At 39.1% G+C, this 22,039-nt stretch overlaps 2 protein-coding genes across 2 annotated transcripts; both read right to left on the reverse strand.

Annotated features, from left to right (window-relative positions):
• Positions 1 to 2,320: 2,320 nt before the first annotated feature.
• Positions 2,321 to 10,337, reverse strand: LOC311051579 (microfibril-associated glycoprotein 4-like; the record flags this gene model as incomplete). The annotated part of the gene is made up of 5 exons (XM_084066158.1): positions 2,321 to 2,406; positions 4,177 to 4,344; positions 4,866 to 4,962; positions 5,749 to 5,937; positions 10,332 to 10,337. 5 exons carry the CDS (start codon positions 10,335 to 10,337, stop codon positions 2,321 to 2,323), a joined length of 546 nt encoding a protein of 181 aa, XP_083922284.1.
• Positions 10,338 to 11,901: 1,564 nt separating this feature from the next.
• cltrn (collectrin, amino acid transport regulator) lies at positions 11,902 to 20,469 on the reverse strand (the record flags this gene model as incomplete). The annotated part of the gene is made up of 6 exons (XM_084066159.1): positions 11,902 to 12,025; positions 13,182 to 13,376; positions 16,468 to 16,584; positions 17,286 to 17,371; positions 18,125 to 18,186; positions 20,403 to 20,469. 6 exons carry the CDS (start codon positions 20,467 to 20,469, stop codon positions 11,902 to 11,904), a joined length of 651 nt encoding a protein of 216 aa, XP_083922285.1.
• Positions 20,470 to 22,039: the final 1,570 nt, after the last annotated feature.

The following is a 22,039-nucleotide window of genomic DNA, read 5'->3' on the forward strand; positions in this document are numbered from 1 at the left end:
TGTGACAGCTTGTAAGAGCCTAAATGTCTCCACTAGGCCTAATAGCTATTGTTTTGATACAGCCTATCTTGTTATGGTTCAGTTTGTCCTTCAAGCAGCTACAGTATAACTATGATCCAACTATATGACAGTTGTCGTGGAATTCTGGCTCAATCAGCAATCCATAAGGCATATACAGAAGGAGGAGTCGAGACAATATTCTAGGTGGTGGTGGTTATGCTTTATGTACGTGATATCATGGTCAGAAGTACATTAACACTCATGTCAGTGGTCCGATAGTTCTGCCTGGAGCACAGAGCAAATATCATAGTTATACTGTAGCTGCCTGAAGGACAAACTGAACCATAACAAGATAGGCTGTACCAAAACAATAGCTATTAGGCCTAGGCTAGTGGAGACATTTAGGCTCTTACAAGCTGTCAAATATCATAATGTATTGTAGAACTATTATAGATGGTAACATATAAAGGTTTGATATAAGCAGCCATATCATTTTTTCCTCACCTCTTTGCCTACAAACTCACGTTGTGAGCTTGTAGATCTGCTATTTTTGGCTAAACTTCTCCTCAGAAAAGGGATGCTAGGGTTTAAGTGGTTAAGGTAAAACAATTATGCTATCTCACAAAGATTTGGCGGACCCCCTGTAGTAACTCTGAGGACCCCCTGGGGGTCCCGGACCCCCTGTTGAAGACCCCTGGTGTACATTACTCATACTGTATCATTCTCTGCTCCTCTCTTTATCTGTTATGACTCACGTAATGTCAAGGACCCCCACACATTGATATGTTTGGTTGTGGACCTCCATTTTGAAACAGATTTACTGCCAGGGACCCCAGGGAACATTTTCTGAAAATTGCTGATCTACAAGTTCACAATGTTTCGCATCGCGACATGTGTGATCTTGTATGTCTGCTATTTTTGTACAGCCGAAACATTTAATTTAAACTACTTGGATCCTAGCATCACTCTGTGGCTAACATTAACCCATTCAATCCAGGAACGCATCATTTTAAGATTTCTTTCAGAGGATGCCTCCATGGCTCTGATTCATCATGATAGGACCATATTTTACCATTTAAAAAAAAGCCAGTCTATAATTTGTTGTTAATATGAAATCAATTCTTTACACAACGGTCACTGACTCAGAACAGTTATAAGAACTCACAAGCACAAAACGGGGACAATCATGCAACTGTTCAAAGTTCACAAAGTTTAATCCAGTATAAAGACCAGGATCAGAACCAGATCAAACAGTGAAGGTCAGCATAACCAGCAGGGATCAGGCAGAGAATCACAACCAGGTCATTAGGAGATCAGAAGGTGTAGTGTAATGTACTGTAAGACAATCTGGCTCAGCACAAGTGGAAATGGATAGTGGTGGAAAAAGTACTCAAGTTTTTCACATAAGTAAAAGCATAAATTCTGAAATGTAGAAGCACGGTCACACCGCACTTTTATTTTACCTTTTTTGCAGAATCTGCCAATGCTTTGTCAATGCAAATGCGTGGATTCATGGTCTTTTTTTCCATGAATCCACGCATTTGCATTGTCAAAGCATAGGCAGATTCCGCAAAAGAGGTCAAATAAAAGTGCGGTGTGACCGTGCCCGGAATTCAAACTTTACTTGAGTAAAAGTATTGGTATCAACATGTACTCAAAGTACTAAAAGTAGAAAGTACTCATTACGCAGAACGTCCCATTTCACAAGTTTTCAAATGTATAAATTGTATAAAGATCTTTTGAAAATAGCAGATTTACAAGCTCACAATGCGTCGCAATGCGACGCATTGTGAGCTTGTAGATGGCCGAAATGTACAGTATATAGGGTTGAAGTGGTTAATGTATGTCTTGTAATAATCAAAATCTACAAAGTAATTAATAACTTCAGTTTTCAAATAATTGTAGTGGAGTAAAAAGTACAATATTTGCCTCTGAGATGTAGTGAAGTGGAAGTAAAAGTACTGAAAATTAAGTACAGTACTTGAGTAAATGTACTTAGTTACTTTACACCTGTGTATTATGAGGGTGTAATGAGGGAATGAGATGCAGCTGAGAAGGAGGTGATAACATGGGATGTGGGGGTGACAGGGACTGAAATGACAGGAGAGTTACTGACCATGACAACAAAAGAGTTAATGAATGAATGGATACAGGGAGATCAGGAGGGATTCATGACACTTTAGGGTGGGCTTTGCTGTCTATTTAATGTGTCTTTTTGGATGTACGTACACTAATGGCGAATATATCTCATCACGTTTCTCTGTTTTTCGGAGGGTGGGGGTGTAGTCCTGGCCTGCGCTGGCCTGCGCTTACAATGAAACTAGTTATCGATAGTTTCATCCTGCTCTTCTCTTGGGGCCAGTGCTCTGATCTTCATGTTAATGGATTTAAGGGAATAGTAGTAACCTTTAAATGAATGCCAAACAACACCAGCAGCAAAATGCCTGCTCTCAGCTCCCCACAGATACATTCCATTGGGATTTGAATAATGACAATCGCTGTACCAGAACGCCCCCACATAATCTCTAGCACAATTTCCACTCCAGGTATCCTGGTCTCGGTCTAGAGTGGAGAATCTTTGTCCATTCTGTCTCATTATTAGTGAGTCTCCTGTATGGAAAGAGTTCAAAAGGGAAGGTACAGTAAGTGATGATGATGATGATGATGATGATGATGACGATCATCATCATCATCATCATCATCATCACCACAACCTCACATTATTAACAGCACATATATACCACAAATTCATTAGCACCCTTTTTTTTTTTTTTTTTACAGTAAATGGAATACATTCTTATCCAATACTTATGTGTGTGTACTTTTGGGTGGTTGGATGGATTGTGGAATGAGTTTTGAAAGATTATGGTACATTTATTTCCCCAGGAGATCTTAGAAAGAGAGATATGGTCACAACAGAAAAAAACATACTCATCCACAGAGTCGTAATTTTTAACTGTGAGGTTTCAATAAACTCAGTTAAATCAAACCAAAAGTACACTTTGGTGGAGGTTTGGGTTGTGTTGATGTACTATAACTCCAAATATTGGCAAGATATCTTCAATAGTTAATTAGAAAATGGTAATTTAAGTTAGTCTCCCCGTTGCCTTACACTGATTGCATGGTATAACGCAAAGTGGATTAATTTAACATTACAAAGACCTTTATTTTTAATAAAATGTCAACTTCCTGTTGATTTTACCATATTACTATTTTGGATTATTAACTTGTATTACGCGGCTTGGTTGAATGCTTGATTCTGATTGGTCAATCACTGAGTTCAGAGGTGTGTTATTTCTGGATAATGACCGATGAGCTCAATAACAGACCTCTAATCAAAGACTCAAAGCACCTGCTGCGCTGCTTGATTTTATGCTGTATCCAAAATGACAGCATGTAAACAAACACACAATGTTATTTACAGCTACAGACGTTGCAGCCTTTGAAGCATTTGAAGCGAGAAATAGACAATGCAGTGACCGAAAATTTATTCTATTTGATCAATCCTTGTTTTCCGAGGCGACCGTGTTGCACTGGACGGACGGCCAGCCCAACATAAAGGAAATAATGTACTTTGTTTTGTTGTTACTTTTGGGTCAATTTATTAATTCATATATTAAATAGCCGTGTAATAAGAGGGATAATTGACGGCACGCCGGGCGTTGTTTAGAAATAACCTCCTTCAGGATCATTAAATCAGGATTTAATCATCCTGTCAGGGTTATTTCTCAACAACGACCAAATTGCACCGTCAATTATCCCTTGCATAATCAAAGAGCATCCACTGAAAATATCTTGCCAATATTTGAAGTTAAATTATGGTAAGGTAAGTACTAATCTCTCAAGACAGATTGTGTCAGAATGTGTCAGCACCACTGCCCTAAACATGTAGCATTGTTGTTAGAATAAACACAGAAGCACCCGGGAGGAAGTGGACTGAGAAAGGGGAGGACTCGGGGCCAAACCGAGCTCCAGTTTCTACACAAAAAAATCAGGTCCCCCCAGAGGCAAAAACAAAGGGGGGGGTATATTATTTTTTTTCCTTTTTACCGACTGGGTTCCCAGATTGGGTAACACAACCCAAACCTGTACAAAATTGTCATTTTCCTTTAACTCTTCTGTTGTGTCTTATAAATTAGTTGAGGATGAATTTTCCTAGCTACTTATCAAACTCACCTGCTCCTCCATCTTTGAATCCAGCAATGTTCAGCTTGTATCCATTGGCCTCTGATTCTATGTAAAAGGATGTGTACAGAGCAAACGCACTGTTCCCACTGAAGTCCTCCATGTCCACTCTCAACTCGTATCTTCTCCGTACAGTCAGGAAGAAGATGTTATCTAGCCCTACAGTACAAACACATACAGTACAAGGACATGTTGCAATTTGACAGTTTAGGTATAAGGACAATATTATACCAGTGATAGTTTTCTGTTTTCTTTTTTGCTATATTCTTATTGCAGTCATTGCAATATAGTGTTTGTTCAGTAACAGGGGTGTCCCTGTCTCTCCAGCTATTTAGTAAATAGAAAATACATTTTCAGGTGGGTTGCCAATTTCATCAAATCAGGAAAGAGAACCCCCAGTCCCCACTTGTTTATCCTTTATCCTGTATGAATCGGATGCAATTGGTATCCCAAGCTGAAAATGTAAGCTTGGAGATGGGGAGTCTCCTGTTACTGAACAAACACTATAGCAGTGATTACGGGAATATAGTGCTATTTAACACTTATTTTAACAAACACACACACACACACACACACACACACACACTTACAGCACCTTTAATGTCAAGTAGTTTATGCTTACTTACAGTATCTACACGTGTTGTTAGCACGTGTTTACTCAACATACTGTAGCTTCTCACCTAGCCAGTATTCTCCATCAGCATCACCAAAGCCTCTCTTGTACTGGTCCCAGGGTCTGTAAAAGTTCACTGTGCCATCCATCCGTCTTTGAAATACCTTAGCAATAAAACATAGAGAGGAAGTGAAAAACAGAGAGAGGAGGAAAGAGGAAAATGGAAATATGATTGGTGGTTCTTCACATCTAACGTAAAATAACATTGACTTAACGCTATTGAGTTTAACAATAGGAGGTATGCATGTGTATATTAAAGACATTGGGTAAACTTAAGTATCAATTAAACTGCCTAAAGGCCATATCAGTATGTTATAAAACGTGTGTGGTGAAATGTCACATCCATGGGTGGTACCAGATGAACTAGCTTTCTCAATTCCTGAAAAGGGGCACTTTCCATGGATATGGGAGGTTTTGCACAACATCATTCTAATGATTTTGGTTCTTATTCCAATCCTTTGTTTCTAAATCCTAATAGTTTTTTTGAAAAAAAAATATTTTTTAAAATGTCAAGATTTAAAGTGACACAGATGCGTTCCAGGCCGAGGACCCCCATCAAAATATTTTGTTCCAGGGACCCCCAGAAGCAAAGATTTGAGTTAAAAATGTTCGCTTTAAAAATATATGTATTCAAAGATTTGCACACATGTTCACGATTTAAAAAAAATACCAGATCTACAAGCTCTAGCTTGTAGATCTGCGCGGCACTCGGTGCCGCGCTATGAGCTTGTATATCTGCTATTTTTGAATAGCCCAAAGTGTAAAATGATGCTTTTTAGCTCAAATCAAAAAATCTTAATGGGTTATGCATCCAGTAAACATTTTATGTAAGATGTCATCACAGTGAAATAAAGACACAAGCATCCTTCAGGACACTGAAATGCTCTTACGGTCCACTTCCCTCCATCCGTGTCCATGTCACAGTACACCTCTACAGGAGTGTCAAAGTCAACAGGGTAGATGCTGTAGACCCCACTGGGAGCGTGGTTGTTGAGCATGTCCACATCGTCACAGTCCCTCTGGGAATGCACCGCCACGGGGCCCAGGACACAGAGGAGGAACACGGCTTCATAGAATGACTATAGGATGAGAGATTTGGACAGAAATTGGGGGAGAAAACATGGTGTAATTGCTGTTCTGTTGACAATGTCCACAATCACCAATAGACAGTGGTAGAAAGTAACTAGGTACATTTACTCAAGTGCTGTACTTAAGTACAACTTTGAGGAATTTCTACTTTACTATAGTTTTCCACTACATCTCAGAGGCAAACATTGTACTTTTACTGCACTACAATTATATGAAAACTTTAGTTACTAGTTACTTTGTTGATTTGTATTATTATTACAAAATATCAGGGCTGGGACTTTAACTGATTAATTTCGATTAAATCATTACAGAACATGCTTCTCACTGGACAGTTTCAGGCGTACCGATCATACCAGTGCACCAACCAACAAACAACAAACCCCAGTGCACGCAATAGGAGAAGAAGCCGATCAGACTCACACTTTATGGTAAAACATGCACTGATCTGTTGGTCTGTTCACCTTGATAAAAAAAAGAACTATATTTTGTTGCTCAAACTTATTGATTGATGCACTCATTGATTCACTCATAATTATACCAAAATATGTTTTAACTGAAAAGAAATTGCTTCTCAGGTCAAAACATACATTTTGATGAATTAATTACAAAGCCTCTAATTAATTAGACTAGGCCGAGGGTCTAGTCGGGGACCGGCCTACACAGGAACGATGTAAATAGGGAATGAATGCTCCACCCTTTAAATCAAACCCCATTATACCTGTTGTCATAGGACCCGTTTTGGCCATCTGTTTGCCTGTGTCCATTTATGCCCATCTGTGTGTGCATTTATGCCCAAATATGGAGCTATCTGTGTCTGTGATATATGGACATCTCTGTATGTGTCTGGGTGTGTCCCTTTTATGCCCGTATATGGAGATCTCTGTGTCTGTCTGTGTCCATTTATGCCCATTATCCTAAAGGAGTTCGCTATAAACAATGTTGTCAGTAATGCCCTTGTCATTATCCACAATGAAAACTTTTACAGCGCTGGCTCTCTTTCCTCTAGAGAAGGCTGTGTAGAGTTGGCCATGAGCGAACACAGGTTTAGGCAAGTAGATGCCAACTCGTTCATTCTCTTGGCCCTGACCCTTATTGATTGTAACAGAGACTGCAATTCCTTCCGGCTTTCCATGAACTTGCACTGATAATTTAGAAGTACCAAGTTGTTACGAATTATTTCTCCTTCACCGGGGTTTAGCTTTGGTAGCTTTTCTGGAGTACTCATTTTTTTGAGAGCTGCTTATAGACTATATGCAGAGGTCTGTCAAGAGTGCTGGACTTAGCTTAGAAGCCGGCTTATATACTTTCATCTGTCACCTCGGAGTGAGAGGAAGAAAGACTATAGTTTATGCCACACTCAGAGATTTTTTTGTTGACTCATCTAGTGTATGTGATGCCTTTTATGAAGTGATGTCACAATGAGTCAGCGCTTGCTCCGGAACAGCCCGATGTCAGTCATCTCCGCATACGGAGATTCCAAACCTTTCGTGCCGGATCCGAAAAACTGGGTCGGGTCGAGGCCTAGCTAAGATCGTAGGCAAAGGTCTGAGCTATCTGTGTGCGAAATTTGGAGTCTGTAGCACCAACCATGTGCTTTCAGGGCTCATCCATGCGATTCGGGCCAATTTGGATTCGGCGTCCATTGGCTTCAATTAGTAGTCAGGACTCCGCATATGGAGATTCCGAACCTTTCGCGTTGGTTCCGGAAAACCGCATATCGGGTCGGGTCGAGGCCTAGCTAAGATCGTAGGCAAAGGTCTGAGCTATCTGTGTGCGAAATTTGGAGTCTGTAGCACCAACCATGTGCTGTCAGGGCTCATCCATGTAGTCACGATTAATATTTTTAATCGAGTCCCAGCCCTACAAAATATATATTAACCACTTCAGCCCTATATACATTTTGGCCATTTGAAAATAGCAGATCTACAAGCTCACAATGCGTCGCGATGCGACGCATTGTGAGCTTGTAGATCTGCTATTTTCAAAAGATTTTTATACATTTGAAAACGTGTTAAACGGGACATTCTGCATAATGAGTACTTTTTACTGTTGGTACTTTAAGTAAATTTTTATACCAATACTTTTGTACTTTTACTCAAGTACATGTTGACATCTAATAGACGAATATGGCTCACTGGGTAGTCATAGAATTTGGTCGTGCTAGTTTACATAAAGACATATCAAATGTGTTGTCAAACGCACAAATCCCTCTCCCTTCAAAAGGTCAGTGAGATATATGTACTTACCATCCTGGTTCATAGAGGAGGCCAGACAGGTGGAGTGACTCCTTGGTGAGGGTCCTTTATATCATCCAAAAACCTTCGATTTCATCACATTTACTGGAACCTGGATGGAAAAATGTTGTGTAAATGCTGGGAAGCAGCCTCGTGGGAACTGTGCACCTGTGCATCAGGAGCTCAGCCAATATGGCTTCTTCACAACACATCACCCTTCGGAGAAAAAAAATATGTTTTGATAATAAACTGTTATTGTCATAGAGCTATAATATGCGGTTTTAAGTGTATGCTATGTATTGCCACATTTTGCTCCATCAGGTTGCTTTTGCCTTTTGCCTTGACTGATTGTCTGAGCTCTCTCTGTGCTGTGTGAAGGCCTCTTTGGAGTGTTTGTTCAGTAACATGGGTCTCTCCAGCTCTTTATTAAACAGAAAATATGTTTTCAGGTAGGTGACAACATTTCAGCCAATCAGGAGAGAGTACCCAGAGAGTCCCAGGGGGACATTGTCCCCCTTGAGTAAAAGATAAACTCTTTCTAAAACAAAAAAAAATATTGTTTAAAAAAAAAAAAGATATGTTAGGGCAATTAAAATGTATTAAATCATATAAGGCTTATTATCCACGGATCCTTTTAAGTGACTATACTGCTTGATAATAATAAACATGATAAGCAGAGACCATTGAAAAAATAAAGGCACACAGAGTCAGGATGCCTGTAGTTTTTTATTCTATTGTCTGTGTCGCCCTCAAGAGGACAAAATCAGCAATAGGCCGTTATGACAATAACTGTTAACTTTAGTTACTAGTTACTTTGTAGATTTTGATTATCATTACAAAACATATACATTAACCACTTCAGCCCTACTGTATATACATTTCATCCATTTGTAAAATGCGTCGTAAAATGTGTAAAATGCGTTGCATTGCGACGCATTGTGAGCTTGTAGATCTGCTATTTTCAAAAGATTTTTATACATTTGAAAACTTGAAATGGGACATTCTGCATAATGAGTACTTTTACTTTTGGTACTTAAAAAAAATAATAATCTGAATTCACTTGAGAAAAAGTAGGCCTACATAAGTATTGGTATGAAAATGTACTTAACGTACCGAAGTAGAAAGTGCTCATTATGTTAAATGTCCCATTTCACTAGAATTCAAATGTATAAAATGTATCAAAATCTTTTGACAATAGTTTTTCAATTTTAAATAATTGTAGTGGAGTAAAAGTACGATATTTGTCTCTGAGATGTAGTGGATTAGAAGCAAAAGTATTGAAAATTGGAAATACTTCAGTAAAGTAAAAGTACCTAAAATGTTTAATGCTTAAGTACAGTACTTGGGTAAATGTACTTAGTTACTTTACACTACTGCAAATGAATGGAATGACTGACAACAGGATGTGGTGATGGCCATAACTCACTGGAGGCCTCGTGGGACACAGGAGTCGTTCTTGCTGGGTTACACACATGCTTGTGTGTGTGTGTGTGTGTGTGTGTGTGTGTGTGTGTGTGTGTGTGTGTGTGTGTGTGTGTGTGTGTGTGTGTGTGTGTGTGTGTGTGTGTGTGTGTGTGTGTGTGTGTGTGTGTGTGTGTGTGTGTGTGTGTGTGTGTGTGTGTGCGCGTGCGTGTGCGCGCGTGCGTGTGAACGTTCAGAGTGTACCATCTGGACTCAAGGCCTTGTTTATCATTGACCTCTGAGACATGTTTTCCAGCATTAAGACAGGGCAACAGATAACATTGAAAACTAATGTGAAAACACAGTATCTCTGTGTTACGCTCTTACGCCTCTTACTGTAGCATTCTCATAAACAATAAATATGTTTTATACGATTTGGCATTCGTGTTTGAACAGCTATAAATATGGCACGCCTCCAACATTTCCCATAGCCAAGGCTGTGAGTGGAAGTAGTATTACCTTAGCTGCTTGAGCACAAATATATGGACACTTTCAGTATATCATCAATACACATTTAATTGCATATTTAAGAGCATAGGCTCCCAGAGCATTGTAAATAATATATGGTTTTGAATGCTAGACATTTACAATGTACATTTATAGGCCAATATTATACCAGGTACAGTCAATACAGAATGTACAACTATAGCAACGTTCTTAACTCATGATGTTAATATCCATTATGTTACCTGCATGTAGTCACCTTTTCAGAAGTAATTTGCATATAACTATATTTTAAAAGGCAACTATATTTGTCTAGACTTTGCAGTATGTAAATATAACGTTGTTCCTTATCTGTTGTCCGATATTTAGGCAGGGCTTCATACTAACACCTAACCTAACCTAACACCTAACAAGTCCAAGTCATGTATTCAACGAGAGGCTAACAAGTTGGATTGAACCAAAAGGTTTTGCTGTACTGGATGTGATGTATACCCAGATGTAGGTACCCCGTCCAGTTAGAAAATAAATGTAAAATATCAAATATCAATTATTTACAGATGTCTTGGTGCTGTTGCAGATAAAAAGTTTTCATAGATTTTATAGAATCTTCATAGACTTGTTTTATAGCATCATCACTGTTAATTAATATTTGGTGTTTACAAATTAGCTTTTCTGTTAATATGTTGGATTCATGTTAATGTGTATTTTCAGACTTTTAACTACTTAAAACCTGAATATTAAGTAAACTTAACCTTTGTACTGTACTAGGTCTGCTCTTTTTTCCCTCTACACGCGCTGTGACCCATTGTGAGCTGGTAGATCGCCTATATTTTCTGTGAATAAGGATGAATATGGATGCTAGGGTTCAAGTGGTTAATGTAAAAAAAAAAAAGTTCCTATCACAAAAGGATTTGGCGGTGACCCTGTGGTAGCTCCGAGGACCCCCTAGGGGTCCCTGACCCCCTGTTGAAGACCAATGCTATAGAGTGTTTGTTCAGTAACAGAATCCCACCATCATTTCAGCTCCTTAGTAAACTGAAAATACATTTGTAACCCAACTAAAACAATATTTTATTTGTATTAGAGAGCTGTAGAAACAGGAAGACCCATGTTATTGAACAAACACTCTATAGCAATGATTACTATAGCATAGAGCTTAAACATTTAACCAGAAAAGCCCACTAGATGGAGTCATTGAGACACCCTGCTTGCAGTTGTTGCTCACCTTTTAAGTAATTAAAAAGGCATTCATGGGCTGGAATAGTAGGCCTACTGTACCTCATAGATCACACACATCAACACATGGATTTGTCTTTAATTCATTAAGATACAGTTTTAGTCATTACAGCATCATTCAATGCAGTAATGGTATCAGTCAAGCCTTTAACCCCTATTCTGGGGGCCAACCTTTGGTGAAAATAGACAGTCTACTACAAGCTCATAATAACAATGCAATGTGTTATGGGCTTGTAGATCTGCTATTATCGGTGAAGAGATTTGGTGTAGAGGGGAAAAAAAGAAGTGCATGGACCTAGTATGGAGCCGTGGGGGACCCCGGTTAAATAAGTATATAGGATAAGTGGTTCATGATAATGTTGGCTTTACATTACATACAGTAGTGTCGGTTTCTGAAAACGATGTCAAATCTCTGTACATTTGTTACAACGTATCAATCTCTAGTAAATAGGCTCAATAAAGCAGAGCTTTGCAGTAACTACTGTCTTTGTGCTTTCCTGGATCTAAAATAAGTGCTACAGAAGTCCCTGTGGAGTGATTTCAACATGTTCTTCGTGTCTTCTTACTTTAAGGAAGACATTACATCTTTGTGAACCGATCATCATCGGTGAACGCTTTGTTACGAACACCATCTAAGCTCTCACACGCAATGCCGTTCTCCACCACTTCATCATCTTCATCCTCTGGCTGCCCCTTCTTCTTCCTATAGAGGAGGGTTGAACAGAAACAGCAGTCAGGCTCAGTAATCAGAAGGACAGCTAGAAAGGGGCGCTCTGCGGAGCGCGTATCTCCACCAGGCTGGGTTGTTTAGCCAGGGCTACAACCCCTAACTAAGGAAGTTGCGGGAGAAAACTGCCTTTCTATGACATACGGTGCAACCTGTATGTGTGTATATCTGTCAGTCTCTTATATGTCATCATGATTTGTGTGCGTGGGAATCTCATTTTAAACAAGCTTAGTGCTTTATGAGCCTTCCAGTTTAGTAGACCTTGTATTGTGAATTTGTACTTCCATGTACTGTTGTTCTCATGTCTTACTAAATTAAGTACATCAATCAATCAATCAATCAATCAATCAATCAATCAATCAATCAATCAATCAATCAACCTTTCCCATTTGTGGTGTCCAGGAGTGAAAGCACTTTTGGAGGTGTCCTCCATAGAGGGCCCTCAACATGCTATTCCAATTTGGGGTTGATTGGATGTTGCGTTCATATTGTATGGCATTTTTAATTGGCCCCTGAACCCCTCCCACACATTTTTAAAGCCAACTTCAGGCAAACAGTATGGAATGTCATAAAGCTGTTTGATGTTGTCATATGACTCCTGAGACAATGTGTACCTAATCTAGTTTGGTGGAAATAGACGTAGTTGCGTCATGATCCAAGGAATACAGTGGGGAAATTGTTTTGATTGTATGACCTCCAGAAGGTCCAAGAATAATTGGCCAAAAGTGTAAAGCGGCCTGGTATAGCGCCACCATGAGGCCGATTTGAAAACCTTAGTTTGAGGTGTTCCTTTACCTATAGTGCAGGGGTCTTCAACGTTTTCAGGCCAAGGACCCCCTAGCTGAGAGAGAGATGAAGCAGGGACCCCCTCTATATTGTATGAAATTATGTTTCAGATTCAACTTGGTCTGCTCTTTTTTTCCCTCTACTCCTATACCTCTTTGCCAAAAATAGCCAATCTACAAGCTCACAACGCCTCGCAGCGCGAGGCGTTGTGAGCTTGTGGTAACACTGAGGACCCCCTAGGGGTCCCGGACCCCCTGTTGAAGACCCCTGCTATAGTGGCACAGTGCACGAAACGTTTTCTAACAGAAGGGTCAAGTCAGTGGGTTTTTCCACATCCATAGCTCACCTTCGGCCCTGGATCATGGTCGAGAGCAGCAGGACAACGATGCCAGCGCCAACCAGACCAATGACCACCCCGAACACGATGAGCCACTGAGGGGTGTCAGGGACCACCGGGGCGGCCAAGGTGGGGGGGATGCCCAGAAACTCCAGGGTCTGATCTGTCAGCAGGAAAGCACTGTTGATACGATGCCTCGACATCCTGTGGGACACATTAACAGCTGAGTCAGACTCATTATGCACTGGTCCAATCATCGACGTGTGTGTGTGTGTGTGTGTGTGTGTTGTGTGTGTGTGTGTGTGTGTGTGTGTGTGTGTGTGTGTGTGTGTGTGTGTGTGTGTGTGTGTGTGTGTGTGTGTGTGTGTGTGTGTGTGTGTGTGCATGCATGGGTGCGTGCATGACTTACAATTTTTATATGTAGGCATTTAGCAGACGCTCTTAATCCAGAGCGACATAAAGTAAACAAGGTAAACACATACAGTAGATCAGACAGAGACAGTGTAGTGCCCCGTAATCTAGGATCATAGGTAAACCAAGAACCTAGCATCAGTCTAAACAGTACAATATCAAAAAATAAATAATCTGTACGTTGAAACTGTAAACAGGTCAACAAATGAACTCTAAATAACATGCTAGTATCTAAATTACATTTTAGCCTTTGCATAAGACTGCGTGATCAAGGTTAGGGCAAGTGCTACTACGTCAGATCAGCCGTCCGCCGAAAATATCTATAAATCTACAAATATCTGTGTATCTATGTCTGTCTGTGTGTCCGTGTCCATGGGATGCCTATATATGGATATCCCTGATGTCATCATCAATATGACATCGTAGTACTGATGTCATCGTTAGCCTTATGGGTATTGCACTACTCGGGTACAGCGTTCAAAAATAGCAAAAATAACATAACTACAAGCTCACAGTGTGCTATTGTGACGCAGCTATTTTCACTTATTGTCGCAGTATATAAGGGTTATATAGGGTTTAAAGGGATAGTTCACCCCAAAATGACTTTCTTTCTATCAATTACACACCCCATGGAGTCTTCAATTCATGGAGATTGTTTTGTTTTTGGGTGAACTATCCCTTTGAAATTTTGCAAAAACCATGCTTTTCTACAAGACATCCTACTTTTATAGACCTTCCTTTTCTTTTGTTGTTGTTTCTGCATTGGTTGCCTCATAAGCACAGTAAATATGCAGAAGAAATTTGCAGTAACAGCTAAATGCATAATCACAGTCCAAAGGTCAAGTCTCTGGGGGAGAAAAAAAGAAAAAGACTCAAGAGTTCATATTACCCACAGCATCAGCAATCTGAACTACAGCAGGGGGGATTTATTAGAGCCAAAAATAGCTGGTCTGCAAGCTCACAATGCGCCGCAACGCGACGTGTTGTGAGCTTGTAGATCTGCTATGTTCAGTGTGTGACACCATCTTACGACAAAGCATAAATCATGCTTCAGTGGGAGGTGCCAGCCATCCCCTTATAATGATTATAACAAACAACAACCATCCATGAGAGGATTTGTGTCGAAAAATAACTGGTTGTTGGTGTAACACAGGTAGCCTATATGAATGCCAAAAATGTACATTACTGTACATATATATATATATATATATATATATATATATATATATATATATATATATATATATATATATATATATATATATATATATGCGCAGTGGTGAAGGAATTACTCAAGATTTAATGTCAAAGTCGTTTTTTTTTGGGGAGGGGAGCTTTTATTGCCTTTATTGAAGGACAGTAGGTTGACAGGAAATGGGGAGAGAGATGGGCACGCCCGGGATCGGGACTCGAACCTGTAACGCGCTGTCAGGCTCCCGCCCAGACCGCTACGCCAGCAGTCCGGGCAGAGAAAGCCAAAGTCATTTTAAGTAAAAGTAAGCATTGGCATGAAAATATACTTACCAAACATATACCAAATAAGTACAGAAGTAGGCTACACATTACGCATAATGATCCATTTCACAATAGTATTGGATTAGTAATGTGTTCATCTTTTCAATGCTGCAGCTGGTGAAGGTGGGGTTGATTTTAATTATGATGTGTTGCTTGGTAGATTAACCTATAATAATACGTACTTCATCATGTATCACTGTAATGTACTGTAAGTTTTGTATTAACAATCTATATCTGCAATCTAACTAGCCTGGTTCCAGACGAATCTGCCATTGCAAAAAGAAAATTGCCCTCGGCAGATTAGGTCTGGCCCCTCTCAATAGAGATTGGATTTCTCTACCTCCGAAGTTGTGAGGGACTAATCAGGGCCCAGAATGCAAATATGGGGCGGGTTCATCACCAGAGGCATTTCTTTTAATTTTCTCCTCGGAAATACAGGTTTCACACAGAGATTCCAGACTAATATCTACGCAGTGATATTAGTCTGGCCATGCCAGGCTACAATCTACTACAACTGCTAAATAGTTTGTAGTTGAAATAAAATGCACGTTGTAATTTCTTGATTTGAGCTAAAAAGTATTATTTTCACTTTGGCTATTCAAAAATAGCAGATATTCAAGCTCATAGCGTATAGCTCATAGAGTATTTTTGAAAAATTGTGAAAATGTGTGCAAATCTTTGAATATACATGCATATTCTTTTAAAGCGAACATTTTTTAAACTCAAATCTTTGCTTCTTGGGGTCCCTGGAACAACATAGTTTGAGATGGGGGTCCAAGGGCCAAATACATATAATTTTGGAAGTCCATGACATGAAAAAGTTTGAGAACCACTGAAATAACAACGTACGTTTTTCAGAAAACCGTTTTCTAAAAAACTATAATTAGGATTTAGAGGACAATGATTTTGTAGAATCTACACCTCAGGCCTTAATGGTTTAAGTTGTTAATTTATTTATCTAGGATTCAGTGGTGTAGCAGTGAGATGACGTGTGATTGGATTGTGTGTGTGTGTGTGTGTGTGTGTGTGTGTGTGTGTGTGTGTGTGTGTGTGTGTGTGTGTGTGTGTGTGTGTGTGTGTGTGTGTGTGTGTGTGTGTGTGTGTGTGTGTGTGTGTGTGTGTGTGTGTGTGTGTGTGTCAACTCAACTCAACTCAACTCAACTCAAATTTTATTTATAGAGCACGTTTACAAAGACCAAAGTCAACCAAAGTGCTGTGTGTGTGTGTGTGTGTGTGTGTGTGTGTGTGTGTGTGTGTGTGTGTGTGTGTGTGTGTGTGTGTGTGTGTGTGTGTGTGTGTGTGTGTGTGTGTGTGTGTGTGTGTGTGTGTGTGTGTGTGCGCGCGTGTGCGTGTGTGTGTGTGTCTTTACCTTACAGCTTTCTCCACGTCTAGCTTGTCAACCAGCAGTGTAGGGTTCTCAGGTGACACCACCACGAACCAGAAGGACACCCTGGGCGTGTCCCCACAAACCAGGATACTAGACACACTGACAACCATCCACAACACAGTTAACACTACAGTTCATATTTTTTTTAAATGAAGTCGATTATAAAACAAATGATCGATAAAATTATCGATTTTCAAGAGTAGTGAAACTAGCAGATGTACAAGTTGTGAGCTTGTACATCTACTATTTTACCTATTTATGTGCGACACCACAACATAAAATAAGCGCTTAATCAGACTAATCTTTTTGGTCGCAATTTTTTTTTTTATCATGTCGATTCGTTAAAAGAAAATTAAATAAATTTAAGAACAATAATAATGACTCGATTACTCAATGAATTGAAAAATGAATCACACCAGGATACTGCACACAATGGAGATGTTCCACAACACGATGTACGTTGTGTCAGCATTTTGCAGCAGGAAATACAGTCACAAAGTTGTTTCACTTTAATTAAAGCACCCAGTGGACCACTTTTAGTGACTTACATAACAGTCATTATAAAATCATAATGTTTAACGACTGTGAGAATTATGATACACTATGATCCCAGCCAAAAGAAAAAAAGACTGTGTGTCCAGTAATCATGAAGTATTAAGATCATAATGAGTCATTAAAAAATGATTTTTTTTAACGTATGATGATTATTATTACAAAATATTAACTTCAATTATACAGTGTTATGAGCATTTTATAATCCATTATAGACATGGGCTATCATGGGGAAATAAAGGTCTTACTTGTAATTCTCAGAATTGAAGTATGTCCTCATGGCGAACGCCAGAGTGGCTCGGAAAAGGAACATCTCATTGTCATTCCATTTGTACTGTGGTACCATGAAACAAACCAATGTTAGTGTGTGTTACACATGAAACAAACCAATGTTAGTGTGTTACACATGAAACAAACCAATGTTACTGTGGTACACATGAAACAAACCAATGTCAGTGTGTTACACATGAAACAAACCAATGTTAGTGTGTTACACATGAAACAAACCAATGTTAGTGTGTTACACATGAAACAAACCAATGTTAGTGTGTTACACATGAAACAAACCAATGTTAGTGTGTTACACATGAAACAAACCAATGTTAGTGTGTTACACATGACACAACACAATGTTACTGTGTACTACTCTGGTACACATTAAACAACACATTGTTACTGTGTACTACTGTGGTACACATAAAACAACACAATGTTAGTGTGTACTACTGTGGTACACATAAAACAACACAATGTTAGTGTGTACTACTGTGGTACACATAAAACAACACAATGTTAGTGTAATTACACATAAAACAACACAACGTTAGTGTGCACTCTGCTTTTGAGGAAAGACATTCAAGGTTGCACAATCACCAGCTACACCTTTGCCCTCTCAAATATGTACTCACACTTATACTGTCAAATCATGTGTAGTTTTATTATCTACAAAGGCATATTCTATGGTTCACTATAGTGAATGATGGGTAGGATGTTATAGGACTGAATTGGATCGATATAAAGCAAGCATTTAAGATCAAACAGTGATTTGTAATTTGATAGATATGTAGATTTTTTTTAAAACACATACAGCTTTGTCTCCCAGAGCTGTTTTGATGCTGAGTCGGACTTCATATCCAGGTGACGCACTGCCTACAGAAAAACAACACATTAGCCTGAATATATTAGGAATGTGGTGACAATTTTATGGTTGCAATACAGTAGCTAGATTACCTCCTAAAAGACTACAGTAGCTGTATTAAAGATAAAGTAATCATACAGTAATAGACCATGGGCCTTCAACAGGGCCTCAGTTACTATAGGGCCGGCAAATCTTTGTGTGGTTTACATTTACATTTTTACCACTTAGCTATTCTGGTGGGAACATTTCCCAAAAATAGCAGATCTACTATTTTTGGCGAAGAAGTTTGGTGTAGAGGGGAGAAAAAAAAGAGTATAGACCAAGTACAGAGGCAAAGGTCAAGTTTACTATTGATGGTTTATAAACTATATCGATATGGTAAAATATCTGAAAATACACATTAGCCTAATATGAATCCGACATATTCATATAGAAAAGATAAAGTGTAAACAAACAAACAAAAACATTAACTTACGCAACACTGACTATAGTGCTGTCAAACAAGTCTATATGAAGCTAGTTATGTAATCTATGAAAAAGCAACACTATTTTACACAATATGTAGTGGGGGTCCCTGCTTCATCTCTTTCTCTGCTAAGGGGTCCTTGGCCTGAAAAACGTTGAAGACCCTTGGTATAGACTGAGTGTTCTGTACAGTAGCTACAACACGCTACATACAATGTACTCCCAACAAAGACCATTACTGCTAATGTCCAGAAACACAGGCAAGATAAGAAAAGAGCATTGTTTTATCCAAGTCATTATTTTGAAGGATGATAAAAATTCTAAGGGCTTCAACTGTAAAACTTCATTTATTTTGTAAAGTTTTTCAGAATAGTGTTTAATAGGGAGTTCCTGGTTGTGTTTATTGCTGACAGCTCCTGACACTGTTAGGAAGGCTGCAGTTTCAACGGATGTGCATTTTTTTTAGATTAATCATGAACTTCATTGGAATCCTCTGTACTTAAAGGGGTATTTCACTTTAAAACACGTCTCTTTTGAAGTCTTCTCTGGCTTTTGTGTGCATCCCAGACAGTATTTTAAGTTACTTGGTTAAATTTGTCATACTCATTTGCCTTGCTCTAAATAAATTATATTTTTTTTCACTTGAGATGGAGTGCCTTGGAATTCTTTTCTTTGCAAGTCTGCATTTCACACCTTTTTTGGCAAGCAGTACTTCTTTGGAAATCCTTTTTTTTGTTCATATGTTCCTACCTGTGTCACCAAAGAGCACCTATCTATCAGAGCCACTGAATAATCCCTGCAGCGCCTCTTCTTTTTTCTCTCTTTTTAAATGGTTAAATTTGAGTTTGAAGTTCAATTATATAGGAGGTGGGCATGTCTGATAAAATTAATATCAAATATCTAAAGAACCAAGACATTTTGGTCACACTACCTACCTAACACATGAACCCAACGCCCCTATTCTGGGCATGTCACAAAAGGCGAACATTCTGCGGAAATCGATGATCTACAAGCTCGCAACACCTCACATTGCGATGCGTTGTGAGCTTATAAATCATCTATTTTCAGTGAAGATTTTGGTGTAGAGGGGAAAAAGGTTAGTAGACCCATGCAGGAGGACCCCGGTCAACAAAGTATATACATTAAGACATTAAATCATTCTAAACACCAGACCCCCAATAATCTACAAATAGTATACTGACACTGTAATGTATATTATAAACATATCTTCACTGTCTGGTAGACACCTTGTATGTCCAAAAGGCTTTTCAGGAAACGGAAAAAAGAACCTGCGTTCCAATGGATTTGATGTAGTTATTATTCTGTAACAAGCTCTGGTTAATAAATACTTTGGATTGGTTCAATATTCATGAAACCCACATACAGACTTAACCATCCACACAGACATAACTTAAAACAAAATAGCATTGTATAGAAAGCTCTGTACAAAGCTCACTCAATGTGTCGCGATGCGACGCATTGTGAGCTTGTAGATCTGCTATTTTCAAAAGATTTGTATACATTTTAGAAATAATTATGATAACCAGTGAAACAGGAATATTCTGCATAATGAGTACTTTTACTTTTGGTACTTTAAGTATATTTCGATGCCAATACTTTTGTACTTTTACTCAAGTGAACATTTTGAACACAGGCCTTTTACCTGAAACAGAATATTTCTACATACTTTTACTTAAGTAAAACATTTCAGTACTTTTTCCACCACTGGTTATTAGAGTGGCAGAGGGTTACGTATACGTACCAGTCTCACATAGGGGTTGTGCCAGGGCAGGTGCCAGGCAGAGCAGCAGTGCCAGTCTCTCCAACATCACCAACAGTACAAACAGGTATATGTATGTATATGTGCTCCAGGCAGTGGTTCAGTCAAACAATGACCAGCACAGGGTCAGCTCAGGAACACACACAGCGGCTCCAACTTAATGGTTAAGCCAACACACATACCTTCTCTATCACACGCCCTCTTTATGAGAAGATACTAAGCAGTTAACTGCTTTCAACCTGGCAACACTGTTTTGGGCATGTTGTTACAGGAGAAATGAATGCATGTATGCATGCATGCATGCATTTATTGTTTGTGTATGTTTTTATATGTTTAATATTGAATAAGTCAAATCATATGTAATGTAAACGGTGAGGTACTCGCATAAGCCCCCCCTAGGTTTTCTTACCTCACCGGCACAACAATAAACTGTCAACTTTCCCATGAAAAGAACTATCATATCATGCATAATGTATATATAAACTGTTGTGCAAATCAAATAAATCAGATAATAAATCATAAATCAATTCATGCATACATAAATAAATACTGTACACAGTACAGTTTTTTTTTTTTACATAATAGGGAAAATAGCACATCTACAAGTACAAAATATAGAACATAGAACACATAGAATAGCCGATCTTGTACATCTTTATAGGGAACGTTTCTAAACTTTTAAAACAAAAAAAAAAACAATAGCCAAAATACAAGCTCACAACACGCCTTGGTGGAACGTGTTGTGAGCCTTGCAGGTCGTCTATTTTTTTTTTTTTTTTAAACAGGACTTAAATGGTTAACACCCCCAGCCGTAATTGCATGGAAACAGTGAAGTGCATATACTAGCGTGGAACAACTGTTTGTTCAGGGAGAGAGGTGATAGTGTAACAGACGCACCCCCCCCCGACTGCTACTATTTATTCACACTGTAAAACCATCAGTGTTCATTTGTACACCATGTGAGTTCTGTGATGATATGCACAAGAACATACATTATGTTCTTGCTTATTTAATGGTAAGCAGGGTCATTTAGCAGTCCTTTAGGGTCAACTGCACGTTTTGTATGCAAGGTGCTGTACAAATAATGTTTATGTTGATGATGGTGATGTTGACATTAGTCGGTCCACATAGCGGCAGGTGTGTACTGTATATGCATGATTAGACGTCAGGTGCAAAGACACATATAGGGCAGAAACTTCAACAAAAAAAGGAAAGAAAATCTACATGTCATGGTCCTGGAAAAGTAGCCTAAAGTCTTCACAGAGGAACATATCCACATGAAGGGCAGAAAAACATTTTGACAGGCCAGGCTGGCCTTGGTGTCTCCCCCAGGCCGAAAGGCATGGCGAGAGAGAGTATGTTTTGCCCCCTGTCCGTCCGTCCGTCCGTCCGTGTGTGTGTCCGTGTGTGTGTCCGTGTGTCTGTCCGTCTGTGACAAGCTAATCTCCGGCACCGTTGGCTTGATCGCAACAAAACAGTGCACACACACACTCCCTGGATGCCAATTCAGAACCTCTGCCCCAAATTATTCTCATGGGCCTTTTATAGCGCCACCAGGGGGACGCTTTGTGCAAAACATATTTTTTGTACTCCTACAGATTTTGTCCAAAAATCACGCA

Source organism: Gymnoscopelus microlampas (genome assembly GCF_963454915.1).
Source record: "Gymnoscopelus microlampas genome assembly, chromosome: 9".
Classification (NCBI taxonomy): Eukaryota; Metazoa; Chordata; class Actinopteri; order Myctophiformes; family Myctophidae; genus Gymnoscopelus; species Gymnoscopelus microlampas.